Source organism: Leptodactylus fuscus, chromosome 7 (genome assembly GCF_031893055.1).
Source record: "Leptodactylus fuscus isolate aLepFus1 chromosome 7, aLepFus1.hap2, whole genome shotgun sequence".
NCBI lineage: Eukaryota > Metazoa > Chordata > Amphibia > Anura > Leptodactylidae > Leptodactylus > Leptodactylus fuscus.
Genome location: NC_134271.1, coordinates 94596205 through 94618277, shown reverse-complemented (window position 1 = coordinate 94618277; position 22073 = coordinate 94596205). Strand labels below are relative to the sequence as shown.

The 22073-nt window shown below is 46.5% G+C and overlaps 1 protein-coding gene across 10 annotated transcripts in view; it reads right to left on the bottom strand.

Annotated features, from left to right (window-relative positions):
- TRIM9 (tripartite motif containing 9) overlaps nt 1–19439 on the bottom strand; it is an 83820-nt gene extending 64381 nt beyond the window's left edge. For all 10 annotated transcript variants that reach the window (XM_075282503.1, XM_075282505.1, XM_075282508.1 and 7 more), the window contains exon 1: nt 18589–19439. In XM_075282503.1, the coding sequence (XP_075138604.1) occupies nt 18589–19419 (831 nt within the window). In that variant the 5' untranslated portion in view covers nt 19420–19439. The remainder of the gene's footprint in view (nt 1–18588) is intronic.
- Nucleotides 19440–22073: the final 2634 nt, after the last annotated feature.

The following is a 22073-nucleotide window of genomic DNA, read 5'->3' as shown; positions in this document are numbered from 1 at the left end:
GGCCCCACGTGGCTGAAATGCCGCAATGCACCCGTTGCGGTTTTGGAAATCGCAACATGTCAATTACACCTACAGAAATGCTGACAGTATAACTGAGGCAGAAAGTCCGCAAAGGAAAACTCTTGTGAACTTTCTGTCAAAATCGCTGCGGGAAGAGCCACAAGGCGTTGCCACGTGGAGTCTTAGCCTAAGAGTAAGTTTCCATAGGCAGACACTACTTTTTCTTGCATTGAGGTCCAGAACTTTCATTTGCCTCTCGGACTGTGTGCCTCTAGAAAACAATGGTTGTAAGGCTAAGGGTCCATTCACACGGAGTAAACGCGCGCTCATTTTGGCAAAATATACGTGTAAAAATAAGACTCCCACTGACTTCAATGACATTTTATACGTGTATTTTAACGTGGTTTTTTTCCCCTTTTAAAAATTGTCATTGAAGTCAATGGCAGTCTTATTTTTACACGTGTATTTTTTACACGTGTATTTTGCCAAAATGAGCGCACGTTTACTCCATGTGAATGGACCCTAAGACCACAGGTTATGGAAAAGCTGCTTTTTTGTTCTCCTTTTTGGCTCACAGCTTACGTATATGAATAAATAGATACATGGGTGGTTCTGACGTTTAATTCAACCTTTAGATCTGGGCAACCTCAAGTGAGTCTTAAGTTCTAAATGATGTTGTCCGCCCTTGTACCAAGTCTTTGAGTGATGGCAAATTGCTCCCTACATCAGCTATGAAGTTGCAGAACTCAATGCCCCTCTCCTGTGAGATGAAGTACATACGGGTGCACCGCTGAGCTGCATTCTGAATACACAGCGTGACTCCAACATCAAGAGCTGCTGGTGGGATGGGACAATGTGTGCTGAATCAGGCTGCAGAGGACAAGTAGATGAGAGTCTACTCATTAGAGTACAGCTGATGTCTGGGAACAATATCACAGGGTTAAGACGTGGGCACAAAACAGTGGGGGATGGAGATATGGGAGAATTTGGAAGAAGGCAGCTGTAGGGCTCCTCTCCTAAGTTCATGTTGCTACGGTACAGGAATGATGGGGAGGACGTCTCATCACCATCTGTTACATTCAAGCCGCCCTATAAACAATCTGGAAAGTTATAGACTCTTGGAACTTCTTCAGAAAATCACGAGATCTGTAAACAGTTGATCTCATTCCAACAGCAGATTAAAAACCAGAAGATTAAAAAAAAATAAAAAATGAAACAAGGCATCATTTCATTTGCATTACAGTAATTATGGTATACAGGACATTACAGTATACTTTAAGAATACAACTACTATAACACTTGGCAAAAATGTAACTGTAAGTTCACACAGACTTTTTGCAGGTGGATTTTTGAGGCAGAATCTGCTTCAAAATCTGCCTCAGAAAACATCGGCCAACTCATTTCAATGGGAGTCAGGCAGATTTTTTTCCTCTAGCTGATTTTTTCATCTCCAGGAAAATACAAGCTTCAAGACTTACCTTCAGGCGTTTTCTGCTTTACAAATCCCATGGAGGCGTGGAAATGCAGCTTTTTTTTTGTCCTGAGTTTTGCACCCCAGAAAGTTGGCCCGCACATGGGACCTCATTCACAGTCATGTGAACGGGTCCACGAAAATGAATGGGTCGGTATAAAAACCCGGATAACACAGTGACCTTGCACAAGGTCATGTGTAAGGGGCTTAATACTGCTCCCTACGTACAAGAAAAAAAAAAATATATTCTTGTATATAGGGGCAGTGTTATAAACAATATATTCTTTTTCAGAGAAGTCAGTATAACAGTAGATATAATGTTAGAAATGTTATATTCTTGTACATAGGGGGCAGTATTATAGTCCCATAATACTAGCCTAAGTTTAAAAATATAACTACTATAATACTGCTCCTATGTACAAGAATATAACTAATATTATACTGTTCCTAAGTACAAGAACATGAAAATTAATATTTGTATTCATTAATAACCACTAAATTAAATTAATAATGAGTTAGGATCACTCTCAAATTGTCGTAACAAAATACCGTATGTATAAGAACAGGTTACCCATGGAGAACCATTGTATTTGTAGGCTGTTTCTGGTACTGCAAAGCAGAATTCACTTGAGCTGCAATACCAGACATGGTCTATGGTCAACAGTGGTGCTATTTCTAGAAATAAATAAGAAACAAACCTCTTTTAATCTAATTTGTCAAAATTGGTGTTTTGGACCATGATTACTCAAAATGCAAGAAAGAGTGTTGAACAACAAGGAGCACAAGGTCTTTTATCCTTTTAGATGTAAAGTATGAGGAAACTGTACTCAGTGAAGAAGGTGAAGGACCTAGCTGAGAATGGCTGCACTGGAGCTTTATAATAGAGGCCTCCTCCCCCACCTCTCCATGTTAAAATCGATGGGCTTCTATTAGATCTATAATGCTTAGGGTTAGTTGTGCAGTATATGGCTTTAGCTAATGGAAGGGGTTACAACAAGGGGGTACTTAAGCTCATCATATCCTACTAGAGTAAGGTTTACATGTCTATAGACACACTACTCACAATGAATACACCAAGCTGTGTAAGCTCCAGCAGCCACAACCAACGTCCATCAATCTAATGGTCGCATCAATGAGGCTTCAGATGCAAGAACAGAAAGCAAATAAATATCTATGGACGGGGTATGCGCGACTCTGCATTAAAACCTTCCCCTTATCAGTGTGCAGGGATAAGCTCATCTATCTGAATCTAACAGCACAATGCACCATTTGCTGACCCCGGAGATTGGAATTGCTTCATTTGTAAACATGATCGGGTGTTCAGCCGTCTGTCTGCATCTAAATCATTTCTGCCCCGATTCCCTCATAAAGCAAATGCGGCCTCTAAAGAGCTAGATGAACCTCCATGGCTCCAGTCCCGCTGCACATTCTACTGCAATAATAGTTCTGTTCCTAAATGGCTTGGCCCCCGAGCCGGCTCCGTGACCTCATTGTCAATGCTGAACAATTAGTCATATTAGAAACAGGGCACTTACTGCATGTTTCTCTAGGTAAAATGGATATACAGTGGGGCATATTTTCCCCTTCTCTTAGAAGTCTGCCATTTTGTGGACTGGACTTGTATAATTTAAACAATATGTCTACCTTTGAAAAGTATTTATACATAATCTATATGAGAGAGATAAGAATAGGATAAAGGAAAAGGGGAATAGGCAATGGCCTATCACTATAAATAGTGAACCAATATGTTTGCTGTGCCACCTAATATTTGCCGTGCTGATCATAAAATATTTATAGGGTCAAATTCACACCCATATGATCAATTACACACATATAGTTTTATTACACTGGGCCACTATTAAAATCAGCTTTTGCTGCTATATAGCAAAGCATGACATTTTTAATATGTTATGAAATAAGTTATATTTTACAAGAAGAGAGACTATAGGGCCACTACTTATTCCCTTTTCCTTATCTTATCTCTGATTTCTCTGAGTGATGTACGCTGTAGTGGCTAAATTCTATTAGCATACACCAGAGGTTCCCAAACTTTTTTTTCTCGTAGACCACTTTCAAAATTTTACTGGTTTCGGTGGACCCCCTGCTGCTACATTTCTACCATATTCCCAAAACTCGTCAAAAAAATCTGAAGATTAAATCTAACGATGGAAATTTGCATCACAACCGAGTTCCCTGGGGGTCCACCTGGACCACTTTGGGAATCACTGGTATACACAATTTATTATATTTAATACTAGCATGTGCCCGCGACTTCGTCTGTGGGTTGGCAGCGGTGTTGAGGCGCGTATAGTCTGTTTCGGTGTTGGGTAGGTTCCATCGTGCGCCAAGGCAGACTCTATTCAACGCTGGGGCGGAGTGTTCCATTTCCCGATGCTTATCCCGTGTGCCTTTGTCCCACCGCCCTCTTACTTTTCGCTGCTTCTGGATTTTATGGTGGCCCTTGCACCCTTCTGAGGGGCCCCCATGTTCCTCCGTGATTTTGCCTGTGCTCCCGCGCCAACCCTTTTCCCGTGCTCTTCCTGGATCTGGTGCCTGGGTGCCCTTTTGTAACCCCAAAACTGTGTCTTGTGTGCCATCCTCCCGGGAGCTACACAGGGTGATAAAAGCCGTGCCGGGGGGGGACCTTACACGCTCAGCACCCTACAGTCCCCCATGAGCTCCGCCAGGCCCTACACACCTGGCCCCCGGCACAATGGTTTGCGCAATATACCTGCACGCTAGAGTGTTCTGGTGTACTTAACAAGACGGTGGAGACGTTGGATGTGTTGCCCGTCGCAGAGTGCCGGAGCTTTCCAGAGGCCTGTAGCACACGCGCCGCCACCGGCAATACAGTAGTCGTTGCACAGAGAGCATGCGTCGCGGCTGCGGCGCTCCAGAGGTGCGAGTATCCATGTTGGCGGGGTCGCTCAGTGGAGTCCGGCCCGCCTGCCCGCCAGTCTGCCCAGGATGTATGGGCCGGCGCCGCTTCTCCACTGGCCTGCCCAGAGGCTGGCGCGAACCAATGAGAGCGCCGCTGGCAGAGCCGCGATGATGTCATCGCAGGTCCTGCAGCGGAGCTGGAGTATTGTTCTGCCGGTCGCGGCTGGGCTGTCGGGGGACTGGATGACTCGGGAAGTGGACTATGTTTCTTTTCTGTAAAATATCTAGGTATGTGGAAAATCTCAGGCCAATTCGTTCAGGCATTTGGCCGTGACAGTGGAACAAACATCCAAACACACAAACATCAAAACACACAAACTTTCACATTTATCATATTACTAGGATTAGTGGTGGAAAATACATAATCTAAAACATTTAGCCACTTTGAATGATATTTCTTATCTTGCGCCAACCCTGAGTTACAGCCTGTATTATACTCCAGAACTGCACTCACTATTCTGCAAATGGTTTCACTGTGTACAATCATTAATTTGCTTATTCTGTACTGATCCTGCGTTACATGCCGTATTATATCCCAGAGCACTTATTACTCTGCTGGTTTTTACTGGAAAAACAAAGCTTAAAGGGAGTCTATCACTGCCCGCAGCTTTAAACCACTCTCATAGTGCTGTAGATGCTGTTAACAGAATAAAAACCATACCTTTCTTATGTTACAGAGCCCCAGGGATGCTGAGAAAAAGCACTTTTATTCTTTATCCAAATTAAAATGTTGCAGCACCGGGGAGTTTTCTTCTATTACTGAGCACTGCTACATCACCACTAAACATGCCCATCCTGCATTCAGCTCCTCCCCTGGTCAGTGTGAGGATCAACTCTCTTCAAGTGTCATAAAGATGACACTTAATAAATCACCATAATGAGCTCTATGTAAGCAATGGACAAGCAGGGAATGTTGGGAGATATCAGTTCTGTAAGGTTGTGAAGGAAGCTGCAAATACTCAGTACGAGAAGCAATGTGATCTATTTACTTCAATATATCGATATATGCTATTGCTGGCAATCCCATAGAGTTGCAAGGAGTGGCAGCATGCCTGCATGACCACCACTTAATTCAGGCAGAGGTAAAAGGGATCCGTGTTCTTGTTGGGATTAGACACTGGATGATGAAAAATTGTGACAATGGTTCACAATCAGGGTTATATACACAGTGGCCAAAAGTCACGGGAAGGCGTGTCCCAGTGCAGGTTGTGTTGGATATGACGCTCAAACAGTGTGACACAATGCGGCCTATGGCACTAGTGTTGCCAGGATATCTGAGCAGTCTGATGCAGACAGGTGTCTCTTGAACATGGCAGCACGTTGCGAGTTAAGTGACTTTGAGTGAGATGATAATTGATGCAAGTCGCATGGGGCATAGCATTTTGGAGATTAACTGGGAATTAGGGTTTCCAAGGTCAACAGTATCTCGGGTGGATCTGCAATATCGCAGAGACAACGTTGGCAGCCGCGTAAACCAGCAGACCAGTCGACCACAAGTGTTCGATGAACGGACGTCACATCCGCAAAGTCATACCAGGCTCTCGACGGTCTACTGTAGGTCAATTTGCCGCCGATTTGAATGTAGGGAGCCAGGACCCCATTTCCACCAGGACTATACACCAAGAACTGCACCATATAGGTTTCAACAGTCGACGCCCAACCCGTGTCCCTTTGCTGCGCAATTGGGCCCCATTGGCCAGAGGCAGGGATCAATGAACGGTGCTCGATATGTGCAACTTATGGCAGACCATCTGCACCTCTTTCTGGTGTTGGGAGTTCCTTGATGGGGATGCTGTGTATCAACTGGACAATGCAACATGTTATCATTGGTCGGTGGCATGGAACTGGCTTAATGAACTCACCAGTGGCCTCATGACCCTCGACTGGCCTGCCCACTCACCCGACCTCAACCCCATAGAGCATTTATGGGATGCTGTGGATACCAGTGTCCGCTCCATGGACCCAGCACCAACTACACAGGACCCATTATGGGCTGCAGTGCAGACTGCATGAATCAGTATCCCTCCAGAACTCTTCCAGAACCTTGTGGAGTCCATACCTCATCGTCTTGCTGCAGTTATCAGGGCTCGCGGAGGGGCGACATGCTATTAACGGCACATCTGGTACCTTCCCATGACTTATGGCCACTGAGTGTATTAGGTTGGAGTAAACCATAGGAGCAGAAAACATACAAGCAAGCCCAAAGGTATCTAAATAGCCAAATATCACAAAACCAAGGGCATTGCTATAGAATTGGTCCACTTCATAAACCCTACAACTACAGATTAGTATTAGGTTAGTAATGTTGGTCATCTGGTGAAGTGAGTCAGGATAGATTTCTATTAAGGTAAGTGAAGTTGGACATCTAGAAACGTTATTGATGAAGGACATCTAGTGAGAATGGTATGATGAGTTCACACAGAGGAATTTGGAGAGGAAATTGAGGTGGTCATCTGGATGAATCAACTGTGTAATCCATGGCAAGATTGAGCAGTATGCTTTTTTATCAGACTGTCATTCATCAAGTGTCCATCACTACCTCAATATCAACTCCAAAATCCTCTGTGTAAAACAGCCTTTAAGGCTGGACGTCTAGTATAGTGAGGGAGGATGAGACTTTAGTAAGGTAAGTAAGGTTGGACTGCTACTGAGATGTAGTAAGGTTAGTAGGGTTGGACCTCTGGTGAAGGGTCTAAGGCTGTATTTATAGTACTGCTATTTAGTGAAACTGGGACAATTGGAACTATAGTGAGGTAAGTGAGGTTGGAAAGGTTAATTCTTAGTCAAGTAAGTAGAGATGAGTCTTTAATGAGGTTAATGAAGTTGGACCACTGGTCCGGTAAGTGAGGCTGGACATCCAGTGAGGTAAGTTTGGAGCTTAGTGAATTGAACTTCTCTATGAATTACGAACATTAATTATTATAGAAATAAGACAGGTCCTCCAAGAAACTTTTTACAATTTTCGAAGAACAATATCTGCGGTGTGTGGTAAAATTTCACTTTTCTCATGGTTCAAACCAACAGCTCAAGACCAATATCCTTCTTCCAAAGAATTTTAGAGTTGTAACCAAACAAACTGAACATGACCAAAGACAATTGTATTAGTGAAATATGGACAACACATGGGTGGATGAACAGGGTTAATAATTAGCTAAATCACTTTAATGACTAACTACAGTATGATCCATTTTGTTTGGTCCACCAAATAGAGTGGGGGGGGGAGTCTACCAAGTGTAATAAATAAATCAAAAATTTTATTGGATCATCTGAATGCAATAGCTGGTCAAGACTCCAAAGGGACTAAGTACTAATAGACAACCGTTTACCAACTCCACCAATCCAATGGCAATCTTTAATAGGCACATCTCCACTGATTCCAAAGTAGTTGAATTTTTTTCTGTAGCCACTACCGTTCACAATCAATCATTTCTGTTACTTCCGGCATAGTTATGCTCTTCACTGTCAAGTGGGCGGTCCTTGTCTGTCTGCTCCTTCCTGACACCACCAACCTGACTGTAGAAAGCATAACTTTGCTGAAACTAACAACACCAACTGCTCCAAAGTGGCATCTATTGACGGATGCAAAGAAATGGCGTCTTTGGAGGTGGTTAAAGGTCCTCTTAAATGTTAGCCTTCTTGGTTTCTAGGGTTAAGGGAACATTCTTACAGCTCTCAATTAGGAAACATAACAACAGTTTTGCAGTTATTATACCTTTTAATGGCTAACTGAATCAAATCATGTCACTTCATCAGGAATGGTATAACCACAATTACAAAGGGGTTCTCCAATTAAAATACTAAATCCATGGGCTGCAGTGATGTGTGCAGTCTCTGTACCCGCTCTCTCTGCTTTAAATACAGGCCATATCAGAAGTGGAGATGACCACTGAGCTATAAAACAGGATGTCATCAATAGGCAAGTATTTTTTTCATATTTCTTCTGGAGAATCCCTTTGTTGGGACAGAGAGGGATTAGAGGACATCTATCTTCTACTTTTGACCTCGGATCAAAACATGGACAAGCTCATACTACATATAAATTATCCTCAACACATGACCCATGACTTGGGCAGGGACAACTAACTTAGGGTGGTCTTACACGGCCGTAATGTAAGTCCGCAAATGGTCCGCAATTGAGGGTTTTCAATTGATGACCATTTGCGGACACATTATATTCAATGTGGCCTCTTACACCACCGGATATTTTATCCGTGGTGTGCCGGGCCGCAACCGTGGTCCGCAATTTATAGGACATGTCCGTAATGGCCGTGAATTGTGGCACTGCACGGACTCGCCCATAGAACTCCATGGGCGAGTGCGGCAGGACACGGACATCTGCGGAGTGTATGTTGCTGATCAGCAACTTGCGGACCGTACATTCAATACGGTGGTGTAAGACCAGCCTTATCCATCAGGATGATGCAGTACCATGATGTTTATTTATCTCCAGCCTAACTTATCATCCTATAGGGGAACCTGATCTAAGCTTGACGTTATCCCATCAAGGCAAATCTCAACAATGAGCTGATCAAAAAAGTCTCATGTTCAACGGTACCTACTAAAATCCACATGGTTATGTTGAGTTCTTTCTGATAGAGGTAGAGGTTTATTCTCTAGAATGCTCATATGTCATAGTGGGGCAGATGGACAGATATTTACCTGATGGGACCATTCCTTTAACATATCACTAGATTAATACTTAAGTAGGTAAAACCCTATCACACCATACAGACCATACCACAAGGGAGCATCTTAACTTCTAATATGCCCTACACTATTAACTAAATGCCCGCCTACATGCCAGGCACCAAATGTCTCACTTCTATGCAGCGTCCCTTCTTTGGACCAACTCAAGCTTCAAATGCCAACACTGTGAGTCACAAACTTGACATAGATTGTTTGGCTTATGATTTCCCCCCCATCAGGCCCCCTCTACTAATAGTCCTGAGACTGAGTGAGAAAATCCTATAGAATTGTTTTCTCCTGGGAGAATGAGCCTCTGTGATATAAGGACATTGCTTGAATAGGAAAAACTTAGACAATGGATCTATTGTGGTGACAGGTTCCATTTAAGGGCTAAAAAGTGAAAACTTTTATAGGAAACATTTTAAAGCAGATCCAAGGGGTGTCAATCTGCTACCTCAACACAGTTAATTATGGGACAGTGGACAGTAGTGCCATGCAGTCTGTTGCCTCATACTGTATATGAATGGGGAGGGGGTAAATGCATTCATTTTTTATGGAATATACCACATATGCTCTATCCGTATATTCTCTGTATGTGCCAGTCATTGCTCCAGCATTCAGCCAGCAGGACATCGGCTACTTCGCTCTGCATTGCGATACGTCTGCAGGTTTCCCCTTAGTGCCTGAGCACTGGGCCGTACAACATACACCTGTCTCTTAGGATGTTACTTCTGTAATATAAGGGCAATATACTGGTTTCTGCTATACACCACAAAAACACTGCTATTTGCAATATCTCTGATAATCTACTATCAAATGACAATGACTGTATAGAGTTGTAGCAGAGTTCAATATGTTACTTTACTCTCTATCTTCAACTCCTATGTACCCTAATGTAATACAGTATCAAAAACAAAACAATCAGCTCTGCTACATCTAGAAAAGAAAATGAGCTCATTTACATACAGTATATAAATTGCCTCCTAAGTGCAAGGCAAGCAACTAACTAGCCACAACATAGGATGCAATAATTGGTGGCGGACCAATCCATAGCGGCTCGGGGGTGGCGTGTTTCAATTATCACCTAGAAATATATTTCCTTGCAGCTCCAGGGGAGGGCGGATTGCAGGACTGAATATTCCATAGGTGGCTATACAGCATCTTTAGTGCATCCACACAGAGAGCACTGATCTGACACTGCTTCACATGAATGCTGTAAAACATGTTACATTACCATTCACTGCTTCCAATATACACCCGGCAGTGACTGATGTGACCACAGCAGAAGATGACTGATGTCAGTACAGCTTTCCAGGGTGTGTGGGGGGAAGTGACTATCAATGACACTGCGCTGGAGGAGCTGAGGACGTGTCCACCATAGGGACAATTACATGCTTCCCTTCATGCCAAGACGAATACAGTGAATTATTCCTGTCACTCATGCAAATCCCCATACACTAGAAGGCCAGATGTCACATCTAATCCAGCAGAGAGCAAGTATATGGTCAACAGTTTACAGAAGAAAGGCAGCTAAGGATACTGGAGGACCTCTCCCTGCTGTATACCATATATATAGAAGCAAAGACGGATATAAATCTAGAGTCTATTCTGATTGCTCTGTAGTATTTATATATTTGAGTATCAGATATTTATTTATCTCCTATCTAAGATAAACAGTCATTAGATACTTAGATCTATAGACATCAAATATATCATACACATAGATAAAATATCCCTATCATATCAAACATCCCTCATACGTATCTGTCTTAAATATTTATGTGCCTATCTATACCATCTCTTATGTTTTCATCTATAATCATCTGTCTGTCCATCTCTCATATGAATCTACTATCATTTCCTCTACAATTATCTATCTATCTATCTATCTATCTATCTATCTATCTATCTATCTATCTATCTCCTATCTATCTATCTATCTATCTATTGTAGCTCTTATCTTTTCCTCTATCAGCCTATCTTTATATCTATCTACAGTAAGCAATATCCGTCTATTAAATATCTGTCTATACATTTCATATACCATAGATTAGAAAAGATGTGATATAAAGATTTTTAAATAAAAAAGAGCTAGATAAATAGATAGACAGACAGACAGATGGAGGACATGTAGCACAGCTGAATTTGGTACACCTCACATTGACACCAAACTGATTTTCTGTGATTTTACACAGGACTACGGCACAGGACTGCAGCACAAGAGTTAAAATACAATTTCGGCTCTGCTACATCCATCAGCCTTTGTACAAGGTAGACACTTGCTCCACAGTCCCTCTCTCTGCAGTATAAATTATTCATGGCACACACCTCTATATCCCCTTATCAATCCCAGAGTGCAGGCTTGGCCAGTCGCTGACTGTACATGGAGAGATGCATCTCCTGAGTTTCTCCACTGCTGCTTGGAGTGATTCGATCTGACTAGAAAACTGCTCACAGTGCACTTCCCTAATATAATATTTATGATGGCTTCTGGTCGCATTCAGAATACACCGGAATGTTACATGGCTCATTGTAATAGGCAGTCCACCCCCACCCTTTGCTGGTCTTTACCCCTCACCCTTTGGTATTGACACATTCCTCCAGTCCCTCCTCCCCAACCCTTTCCATACACTAGTACTGAAGCTATATCAGATAGGCCACCCAAGCCAATAGCAGGTGAGCTAGTACTGCCACATTACCACCAAGCTGACATATCACAGGGCGCCTAAACCTCCACACTCTGTATTATAGCAAGGGGCTGAGCTTTATTGAAACCATGCAATGTCATCTTTTGCTAGGAGTTGGCACCTGATTTGAGCCACTGTCACAGCACTAGTACATCTCCAACATTGCTGTGCAACAGTTGTGTTACAAAGAAGTCAATGGAAATTGTGACAGTCCTACAACTAGTGATTTGCACAGAAAAGAGGGGGCCCTGGAATAAAAATGAATCTGGCACTCCTCCAAGCTGTAGCTAGATCACACTACATCTAAAAACAGACTGTATGAGGGAAGGGTGGCATGACCCACTGGTAGGTTCTTGCTGCCCATAGCTAAAAGCCATAGGGAAAACATAAGTGGCCCCATACCAACAGCATGGACTGCCACTCCTACATGTAACATTTCCACTGATGTCCAACTTTGCCCATCTGGACACTGACAGCAGGGAATTAAGGGATGCCAATAGGACATGGGCTATTCCCTGGAGCTGAAGGAAAGCAAAATCTTGTAACTCATATTGCACCAAAACTCATCATTCTAGTGATGGCAGGCAGGTCATAGAGAACATTAGCTCATATCAATAGGTGGCCCATAGCAGAGAGGCTTGGGGTTGCCCACGGTAGACCCTGGTCTGGCTAGCACAGCCTATACTTCATCAGCCGCTGCCACCTCAGTTACTGGGGCCCTGGACATATCCAATGTGGACCCAAACATGACCAGCATAAAGAGCCTTAAAGGGGAAGCTACCCCAGTCACTATGGTGGAATATACTCCAAATACAACCTGGCATGACCAGCAGTAATGCCCTACTCCCAGTGTACCCCTGTAGGAATTACTACACCAGACGACCATAGCCTTGCTAGCAGTAATGCCCTACTCCCAGTGTACCCCTGTAGGAATTATTACACCAGACCATAGCCCTGCCAGCAGTAATGCCCTACTCCCAGTGTACCCCTGTAGGAATTATTACACCAGACCATAGCCCTGCCAGCAGTAATGCCCTACTCCCAGTGTACCCTTGTAGGAATTATTACACCAGACCATAGTATTGCCAGCAGTAATGCCCTACTCCCAGTGTACCCCTGTAGGAATTACTACACCAGACCATAGCCCTGCCAGCAGTAATGCCCTACTCCCAGTGTACCCCTGTAGGAATTACTACACCAGATGACCATAGCCTTGCCAGCAGTAATGCCCTACTCCCAGTGTACCCCTGTAGGAATTATTACACCAGACCATAGTATTGCCAGCAGTAATGCCCTACTCCCAGCATACCCTTGTAGGAATTATTACACCAGACCATAGCCCTGTCAGTAGTAATGCCCTACTCCCAGTGTACCCCTGTAGGAATTATTACACCAGACCATAGCCCTGCCAGCAGTAATGCCCTACTCCCAGTGTACGCCCTGTAGGAATTACTACACCAGACCATAGCCTTGCCAGCAGTAATGCCCTGCTCCCAGTGTACCCCTGTAGGAATTATTACACCAGACCATAGCCTTGCCAGCAGTAATGCCCTGCTCCCAGTGTACCCCTGTAGGAATTACTACACCAGACCATAGCCTTGCCAGCAGTAATGCCCTGCTCCCAGTGTACCCTTGTAGGAATTATTACACCAGACCATAGCTCTGCCAGCAGTAATGCCCTACTCCCAGTGTACCCTTGTAGGAATTATTACACCAGACCATAGCCCTGCCAGTAGTAATGCCCTACTCCCAGTGTACCCCTGTAGGAATTATTACACCAGACCATAGCCTTGCCAGCAGTAATGCCCTGCTCCCAGTGTACCCCTGTAGGAATTATTACACCAGACCATAGTATTGCCAACAGTAATGCCCTACTCCCAGTGCACCCCTGTAGGAATTATTACACCAGACCATAGTATTGCCAACAGTAATGCCCTACTCCCAGTGTACCCCTGTAGGAATTATTACACCAGACCATAGCCTTGCCAGCAGTAATGCCCTACTCCCACTGTACCCCTGTAGGAATTATTACACCAGACCATAGCCCTGCCAGCAGTAATGCCCTACTCCCAGTGTACCCCTGTAGGAATTATTACACCAGACCATAGCCCTGCCAGCAGTAATGCCCTACTCCCAGTGTACCCTTGTAGGAATTATTACACCAGACCATAGTATTGCCAGCAGTAATGCCCTACTCCCAGTGTACCCCTGTAGGAATTACTACACCAGACCATAGCCCTGCCAGCAGTAATGCCCTACTCCCAGTGTACCCCTGTAGGAATTACTACACCAGATGACCATAGCCTTGCCAGCAGTAATGCCCTACTCCCAGTGTACCCCTGTAGGAATTATTACACCAGACCATAGTATTGCCAGCAGTAATGCCCTACTCCCAGCATACCCTTGTAGGAATTATTACACCAGACCATAGCCCTGTCAGTAGTAATGCCCTACTCCCAGTGTACCCCTGTAGGAATTATTACACCAGACCATAGCCCTGCCAGCAGTAATGCCCTACTCCCAGTGTACGCCCTGTAGGAATTACTACACCAGACCATAGCCTTGCCAGCAGTAATGCCCTGCTCCCAGTGTACCCCTGTAGGAATTATTACACCAGACCATAGCCTTGCCAGCAGTAATGCCCTGCTCCCAGTGTACCCCTGTAGGAATTACTACACCAGACCATAGCCTTGCCAGCAGTAATGCCCTGCTCCCAGTGTACCCTTGTAGGAATTATTACACCAGACCATAGCTCTGCCAGCAGTAATGCCCTACTCCCAGTGTACCCTTGTAGGAATTATTACACCAGACCATAGCCCTGCCAGTAGTAATGCCCTACTCCCAGTGTACCCCTGTAGGAATTATTACACCAGACCATAGCCTTGCCAGCAGTAATGCCCTGCTCCCAGTGTACCCCTGTAGGAATTATTACACCAGACCATAGTATTGCCAACAGTAATGCCCTACTCCCAGTGCACCCCTGTAGGAATTATTACACCAGACCATAGCCCTGCCAGCAGTAATGCCCTACTCCCAGTGTACCCCTGTAGGAATTACTACACCAGACCATAGCCTTGCCAGCAATAATTCCCTACTCCCACCGTACCCCTGTAGGAATTATTACACCAGACCATAGTATTGCCAACAGTAATGCCCTACTCCCAGTGTACCCCTGTAGGAATTATTACACCAGACCATAGCCTTGCCAGCAGTAATGCCCTACTCCCACTGTACCCCTGTAGGAATTATTACACCAGACCATAGCCCTGCCAGCAGTAATGCCCTACTCCCAGTGTACGCCCTGTAGGAATTACTACACCAGACCATAGCCTTGCCAGCAGTAATGCCCTGCTCCCAGTGTACCCCTGTAGGAATTACTACACCAGACCATAGCCTTGCCAGCAGTAATGCCCTGCTCCCAGTGTACCCTTGTAGGAATTATTACACCAGACCATAGCTCTGCCAGCAGTAATGCCCTACTCCCAGTGTACCCTTGTAGGAATTATTACACCAGACCATAGCCCTGCCAGTAGTAATGCCCTACTCCCAGTGTACCCCTGTAGGAATTATTACACCAGACCATAGCCTTGCCAGCAGTAATGCCCTGCTCCCAGTGTACCCCTGTAGGAATTATTACACCAGACCATAGTATTGCCAACAGTAATGCCCTACTCCCAGTGCACCCCTGTAGGAATTATTACACCAGACCATAGCCCTGCCAGCAGTAATGCCCTACTCCCAGTGTACCCCTGTAGGAATTACTACACCAGACCATAGCCTTGCCAGCAATAATTCCCTACTCCCACCGTACCCCTGTAGGAATTATTACACCAGACCATAGTATTGCCAACAGTAATGCCCTACTCCCAGTGTACCCCTGTAGGAATTATTACACCAGACCATAGCCTTGCCAGCAGTAATGCCCTACTCCCACTGTACCCCTGTAGGAATTATTACACCAGACCATAGTATTGCCAGCAGTAATGCCCTACTCCCACTGTACCCCTGTAGGAATTATTACACCAGACCATAGTATTGCCAGCAGTAATGCCCTACTCCCAGCATACCCCTGTAGGAATTATTACACCAGACCATAGCCCTGCCAGCAGTAATGCCCTACTCCCAGTGTACCCCTGTAGGAATTATTACACCAGACCATAGTATTGCCAGCAGTAATGCCCTACTCCCAGCATACCCCTGTAGGAATTATTACACCAGACCATAGCCCTGCCAGCAGTAATGCCCTACTCCCAGTGTACCCCTGTAGGAATTATTACACCAGACCATAGTATTGCCAGCAGTAATGCCCTACTCCCAGTGTACCCCTGTAGGAATTATTACACCAGACCATAGCCCTGCCAGCAGTAATGCCCTACTCCCAGTGTACCCCCTGTAGGAATTATTATACCAGACCATAGCCTTGCCAGCAGTAATGCCCTGCTCCCAGTGTACCCCTGTAGGAATTACTACACCAGACCATAGCCTTGCCAGCAGTAATGCCCTACTCCCAGTGTACCCCTGTAGGAATTACTACACCAGACGACCATAGCCTTGCCAGCAATAATTCCCTACTCCCACCGTACCCCTGTAGGAATTATTACACCAGACCATAGCCCTGCCAGCAGTAATGCCCTACTCCCACTGTACCCCTGTAGGAATTATTACACCAGACCATAGCCCTGCCAGCACTAATGGCCTACTCCCAGTGTACCCCTGTAGGAATTATTACACCAGACCATAGCCCTGCCAGCAGTAATGCCCTACTCCCAGTGTACCCTTGTAGGAATTATTACACCAGACCATAGTATTGCCAGCAGTAATGCCCTACTCCCAGTGTACCCCTGTAGGAATTACTACACCAGACCATAGCCTTGCCAGCAATAATTCCCTACTCCCACCGTACCCCTGTAGGAATTATTACACCAGACCATAGTATTGCCAACAGTAATGCCCTACTCCCAGTGTACCCCTGTAGGAATTATTACACCAGACCATAGCCTTGCCAGCAGTAATGCCCTACTCCCACTGTACCCCTGTAGGAATTATTACACCAGACCATAGTATTGCCAACAGTAATGCCCTACTCCCAGTGTACCCCTGTAGGAATTATTACACCAGACCATAGTATTGCCAGCAGTAATGCCCTACTCCCACTGTACCCCTGTAGGAATTATTACACCAGACCATAGTATTGCCAGCAGTAATGCCCTACTCCCAGCATACCCCTGTAGGAATTATTACACCAGACCATAGCCCTGCCAGCAGTAATGCCCTACTCCCAGTGTACCCCTGTAGGAATTATTACACCAGACCATAGTATTGCCAGCAGTAATGCCCTACTCCCAGCATACCCCTGTAGGAATTATTACACCAGACCATAGCCCTGCCAGCAGTAATGCCCTACTCCCAGTGTACCCCTGTAGGAATTATTACACCAGACCATAGTATTGCCAGCAGTAATGCCCTACTCCCAGTGTACCCCTGTAGGAATTATTACACCAGACCATAGCCCTGCCAGCAGTAATGCCCTACTCCCAGTGTACCCCCTGTAGGAATTATTATACCAGACCATAGCCTTGCCAGCAGTAATGCCCTGCTCCCAGTGTACCCCTGTAGGAATTACTACACCAGACCATAGCCTTGCCAGCAGTAATGCCCTACTCCCAGTGTACCCCTGTAGGAATTACTACACCAGACGACCATAGCCTTGCCAGCAATAATTCCCTACTCCCACCGTACCCCTGTAGGAATTATTACACCAGACCATAGCCCTGCCAGCAGTAATGCCCTACTCCCACTGTACCCCTGTAGGAATTATTACACCAGACCATAGCCCTGCCAGCACTAATGGCCTACTCCCAGTGTACCCCTGTAGGAATTATTACACCAGACCATAGCCCTGCCAGCAGTAATGCCCTACTCCCAGTGTACCCCTGTAGGAATTATTACACCAGACCATAGCCCTGCTAGCAGTAATGCCCTACTCCCTGTGCACCCCTGTAGGAATTATTATACCAGACCATAGCCTTGCCAGCAGTAATGCCCTACTCCCAGCATACCCCTGTAGGAATTACTACACCAGACCATAGCCCTGCCAGCAGTAATGCCCTACTCCCAGTGTACCCCTGTAGGAATTATTACACCAGACCAGAGCCCTGCTAGCAGTAATGCCCTACTCCCAGTGTACCCCTGTAGGAATTATTACACCAGACCATAGCTCTGCCAGCAGTAATGCCCTACTCCCAGTGTACCCCTGTAGGAATTACTACACCAGACCATAGCCCTGCCAGCAGTAATGCCCTACTCCCAGCATAACCCCTGTAGGAATTACTACACCAGACCATAGCCCTGCCAGCAGTAATGCCCTACTCCCAGTGTACCCCTGTAGTAATTATTACACCAGACCATAGCCTTGCCAGCAGTAATGCCCTACTCCCAGCATAACCCCTGTAGGAATTACTACACCAGACCAGAGCCCTGCTAGCAGTAATGCCCTACTCCCAGTGTACCCCTGTAGGAATTACTACACCAGACCATAGTATTGCCAGCAGTAATGCCCTACTCCCAGTGTACCCCTGTAGGAATTATTACACCAGACCATAGTATTGCCAGCAGTAATGCCCTACTCCCAGCATACCCCTGTAGGAATTATTACACCAGACCATAGCCCTGCCAGCAGTAATGCCCTACTCCCAGTGTACCCCTGTAGTAATTATTACACCAGACCATAGCCCTGCCAGCAGTGTCGCTGTATGTCCTATGGAGGAGCACTGCTACCCCCCCCCCCCCAGTCTCCCTCCTCACCTTGTGCAGTTTCCACATGGCCCCCAGCGCCTTGACCTCATGGCTGCTGTGCTTGCCCTCCTCCAGGCACTGGTAGCACACCGGCATCTTGCACTGGACACAATACATGCTGTGGTTCTCCAGCTCATGGTCGGTGCAGGTGGAGATCTTGCGGGGGCTCAGTCTCCGGCTGACCCTGCCCTGTGCCGGGGGCAGCAGGCGATGCTTGGCCAGCGGTCCCCGGGGTGGATGGCATCGCAGGCGGCAGGGCTCGCAGTAGAAGACGTCGCACTGCTCACACATGACCGTGGCCTCCTTGGGGCTCTTCTCGCACAGCTGGCACCTCAGGGCGGCCGCTTTGCTCTGCTGGTAGCGCTCGATCACCCCCTCCAGCACCCGGTTCTTGGCGAAGCCGCGAAGACCCCGGTCATCTAGCAGGAGGGAGCGGTGGCACTGCGGGCAGGTCAGGCACTGGTTGCGGGCAGGAAGGGGAGGCAGCAGCGCCCCGGAGGAGTGATGGTGCGGCTGGTGGGGAGCTGGCATGGTCGGCGGGAATACCCGCACTCCGTTGGGGGATTTCTGACAGGGGGTGGTGGGGGCGCTGGCGAAGCCTCCATATGAGCCGTAGCCGCTGTCCGCCTCGCTATACAGGCTCATCTTATCCAGGTCCAGGTAGTCGTAGTCGGAGAGCCCAGATGCCCGGCGGCTCTGTGGGGACTCCGAGTCTGGTGTCTGCACCAAGATATTGCGGGCACAGGCGAGGCACAAGCTGTGGGAACATGGCAAAATGATGGGCTCCCGGTAGAAGGAACCGCACACCGGACACTTAAGTTCCTCCTCCATCTCTTCCATAAGTACCTAACCCCTTCTGTGCTGCAGCTGCAGCGACACTGCGGGGAGAAGTGACCGGAGAAGGGAGGACATGCCTGGACCGAGGCGCTATTGGTGGGCTGCTTTCCTACTCTGTACTCTCATTGGCTAGGTAAGGAAAAAAGGCGGGGCTAAAGGATGCTCGGCAGCATCAGCCGCCTCCTCAGCTAGGAGCATTGGTTCTGCGTGTGTCAATAAAAAGGGGGGCGGGGCCAAAGGATGTTCGGCGGCAGCATCAGCATCCGCCCCTTCTCCTGTGCTCTAGAGGCATCTTCCATCCCCGCAGCCATCCTCCAGGGCCGGGGGCAGGTTTCCAGGGCAATAGTCACCCACACAGATTCTACCCGGATCTGCTATTAACCTCTTCATGTTCTGCAAGGAGTGGGCTCGGAGAAGTGTGGTTTGCTAGAAACCTTTCCATTGATGAGTATTAGGGTGCATCAGTCCAGATAGTGGCAACCTGTATGTCCACATGACAGCCCACCTACAGGTAGCATAGCAGTCTCTTATGGCTTCCATGAAATTCATTTCATATCAAGTCAGAATAGTATAAATTCATGAACGTTGGCACTGTATTTTATCTGGTCAGAGCCACAGTTTGTGCTTCAGAGCTGATCTTCTTACTGCTAACTGGGGACAGAGGGTATTTGTAGGCGTCCTTTCTGGAGGTTAAAGGCATTCTATCATTAGAATCCCTTTTTTTAACTAAGTATATGTCGGAATAGCCTTAAAGGAGCTCTATCAGCAAAATCATGCTGTTAGAGCCCCACATATGCGTGCATAGCCTTTAAAAAGGCTATTCAGGCACTGTAAAAGTTAAATTAAACTACCCCCCCGTTTTAAAATAATAACTTAAAAAAGAATGTGCTCTACTTACGGAACGTGCACCCTGGGCGGGCATTCAGGGTGCGCCGTCTTCTTCTTCCCCGCCTCTTCTTCCTCTGACGTCTTCGGGTGCCGTCCTCCTCCGGCGCTTGCTCACGGACACTGATAAAAAAAAATAGCCCGGGCTATTTTTTTTTATCAGTGTCCGCGAGCAAGCGCCGGAGGAGGACGGGACCCGAAGACATCGGAGGAAGAAGAGGCGGGGAAGAAGATGAAGACACACCCTGAATGCCCGCCCAGAGTACACGTTCCGTAAGTAAAGAACATTCTTTTTTAAGTTATTATTTTAAAACGGGGGGGTAGTTTAATTTAACTTTTACAGTGCCTGAATAGCCTTTTTAAAGGCTATGCATGCATATGTGGGGCTCTAGCAGCATGATTTTGCTGATAGAGCCCCTTTAAGAAAGGCGATTCTTCTCTTACCTTTATTATTCTGATCCGCACCGCCATTCCTGAGGAATTTCTTATTTCTTCCACATGTGCTTGCTGGAGGCTAAATAACATATGAATAAAAGCGGGCTCATTCAAAAAACACTGATGGGATTAACATACAAAAGGTAGGTGTGGAATAGGCTTGCCAATAGGCTTAGCTAAAAATGACTTTTCCCAATGATAGAGCCCCTTTAATGGAAGAAGCAGTAAGACAGAAAGCATAAAACAGTAATGATAAGGTAAGACGGAGTTTGTATTTAGGATTTGTTACCCAGCATAAAGGACATATGCAGGGGCGTAACTACCGTGGTAGCAGCAGTAGCAGCTGCCACAGGGCCCGGGCCATTAGGGGGCCCGGTGACAGCCGCTACCGCTGCGTTTTTTGTTTTTTTTTTAAATAGTCCGTTACGGGCCCCATTCACTTGCTGATCCTGGCTGGGCCGGGATCGGCAAGTGACACCGCGGGCTCCACAAACACTATCATTATACTCAGGGGTCTTTGCAGACCCCCGAGTATAATGATCAGCGCAGTGGCATAACTACCACCATAGCAGCAGAGGCAGCTGCCACAGGGCCCGGGACATTAGGGGCCCGGCGACAGCTACCTCTGCTACCCCCGCTCTTATCGCAGACAAACTGTTTTAACTGCGATAAGAGCAAGGGAAAGCGGAAAAGAGGAAGGACCTTGTGTGACGTCATCCGTCACATGACTGGGTGGGCGTGTCTATAGCCCGTACAGTCCTGGAAAGAGAAGGAGAAATCTGCTGCGAGGTAGTGAAGGGGAGGGGGAAGGGAGATGCAGGATGGAGAGTGTCTGTGTGTAAGTGTCTGTGTGTGTGTGAGTGTGTATGTGTGAGTGTGTATGTATTTGTGGTGAGGAGCAACAGTAACCTAGGGGCAGAGATGGAGGGGAGGACATGAAAATGTGGGTAGAGATGAGGGGTGCATGAAACTGGGGGCAGATGGAGGGAGGGTATGAAATGTCATGTGACATCAGTGTGTTATTAAAGATGGCGAACACAACCAAAGACTGCAGCAGAGCCGGAGACAGGTAAGTAACTTTTTTTTTATGTCTGTATCTCCCCACGGTCTCCGATTATTATACTCTGGGGTCTGAAAAGACCCCAGAGTATAATAATTGTTTATGGGTGTTCATTATCGGGCATAATCCCGTGTGCAGGGGCCACAATGGGGTATAATACTGTGTGCAGGGGCCACAATGGGGTATAGTACTGTGTGCAGGGGCCACTATGGGACATAATAGAGCTTGCATGGGGGGGGGGGGTGTCGGTCGGTCGAGGTCTTCGGTGTCGGTCAGG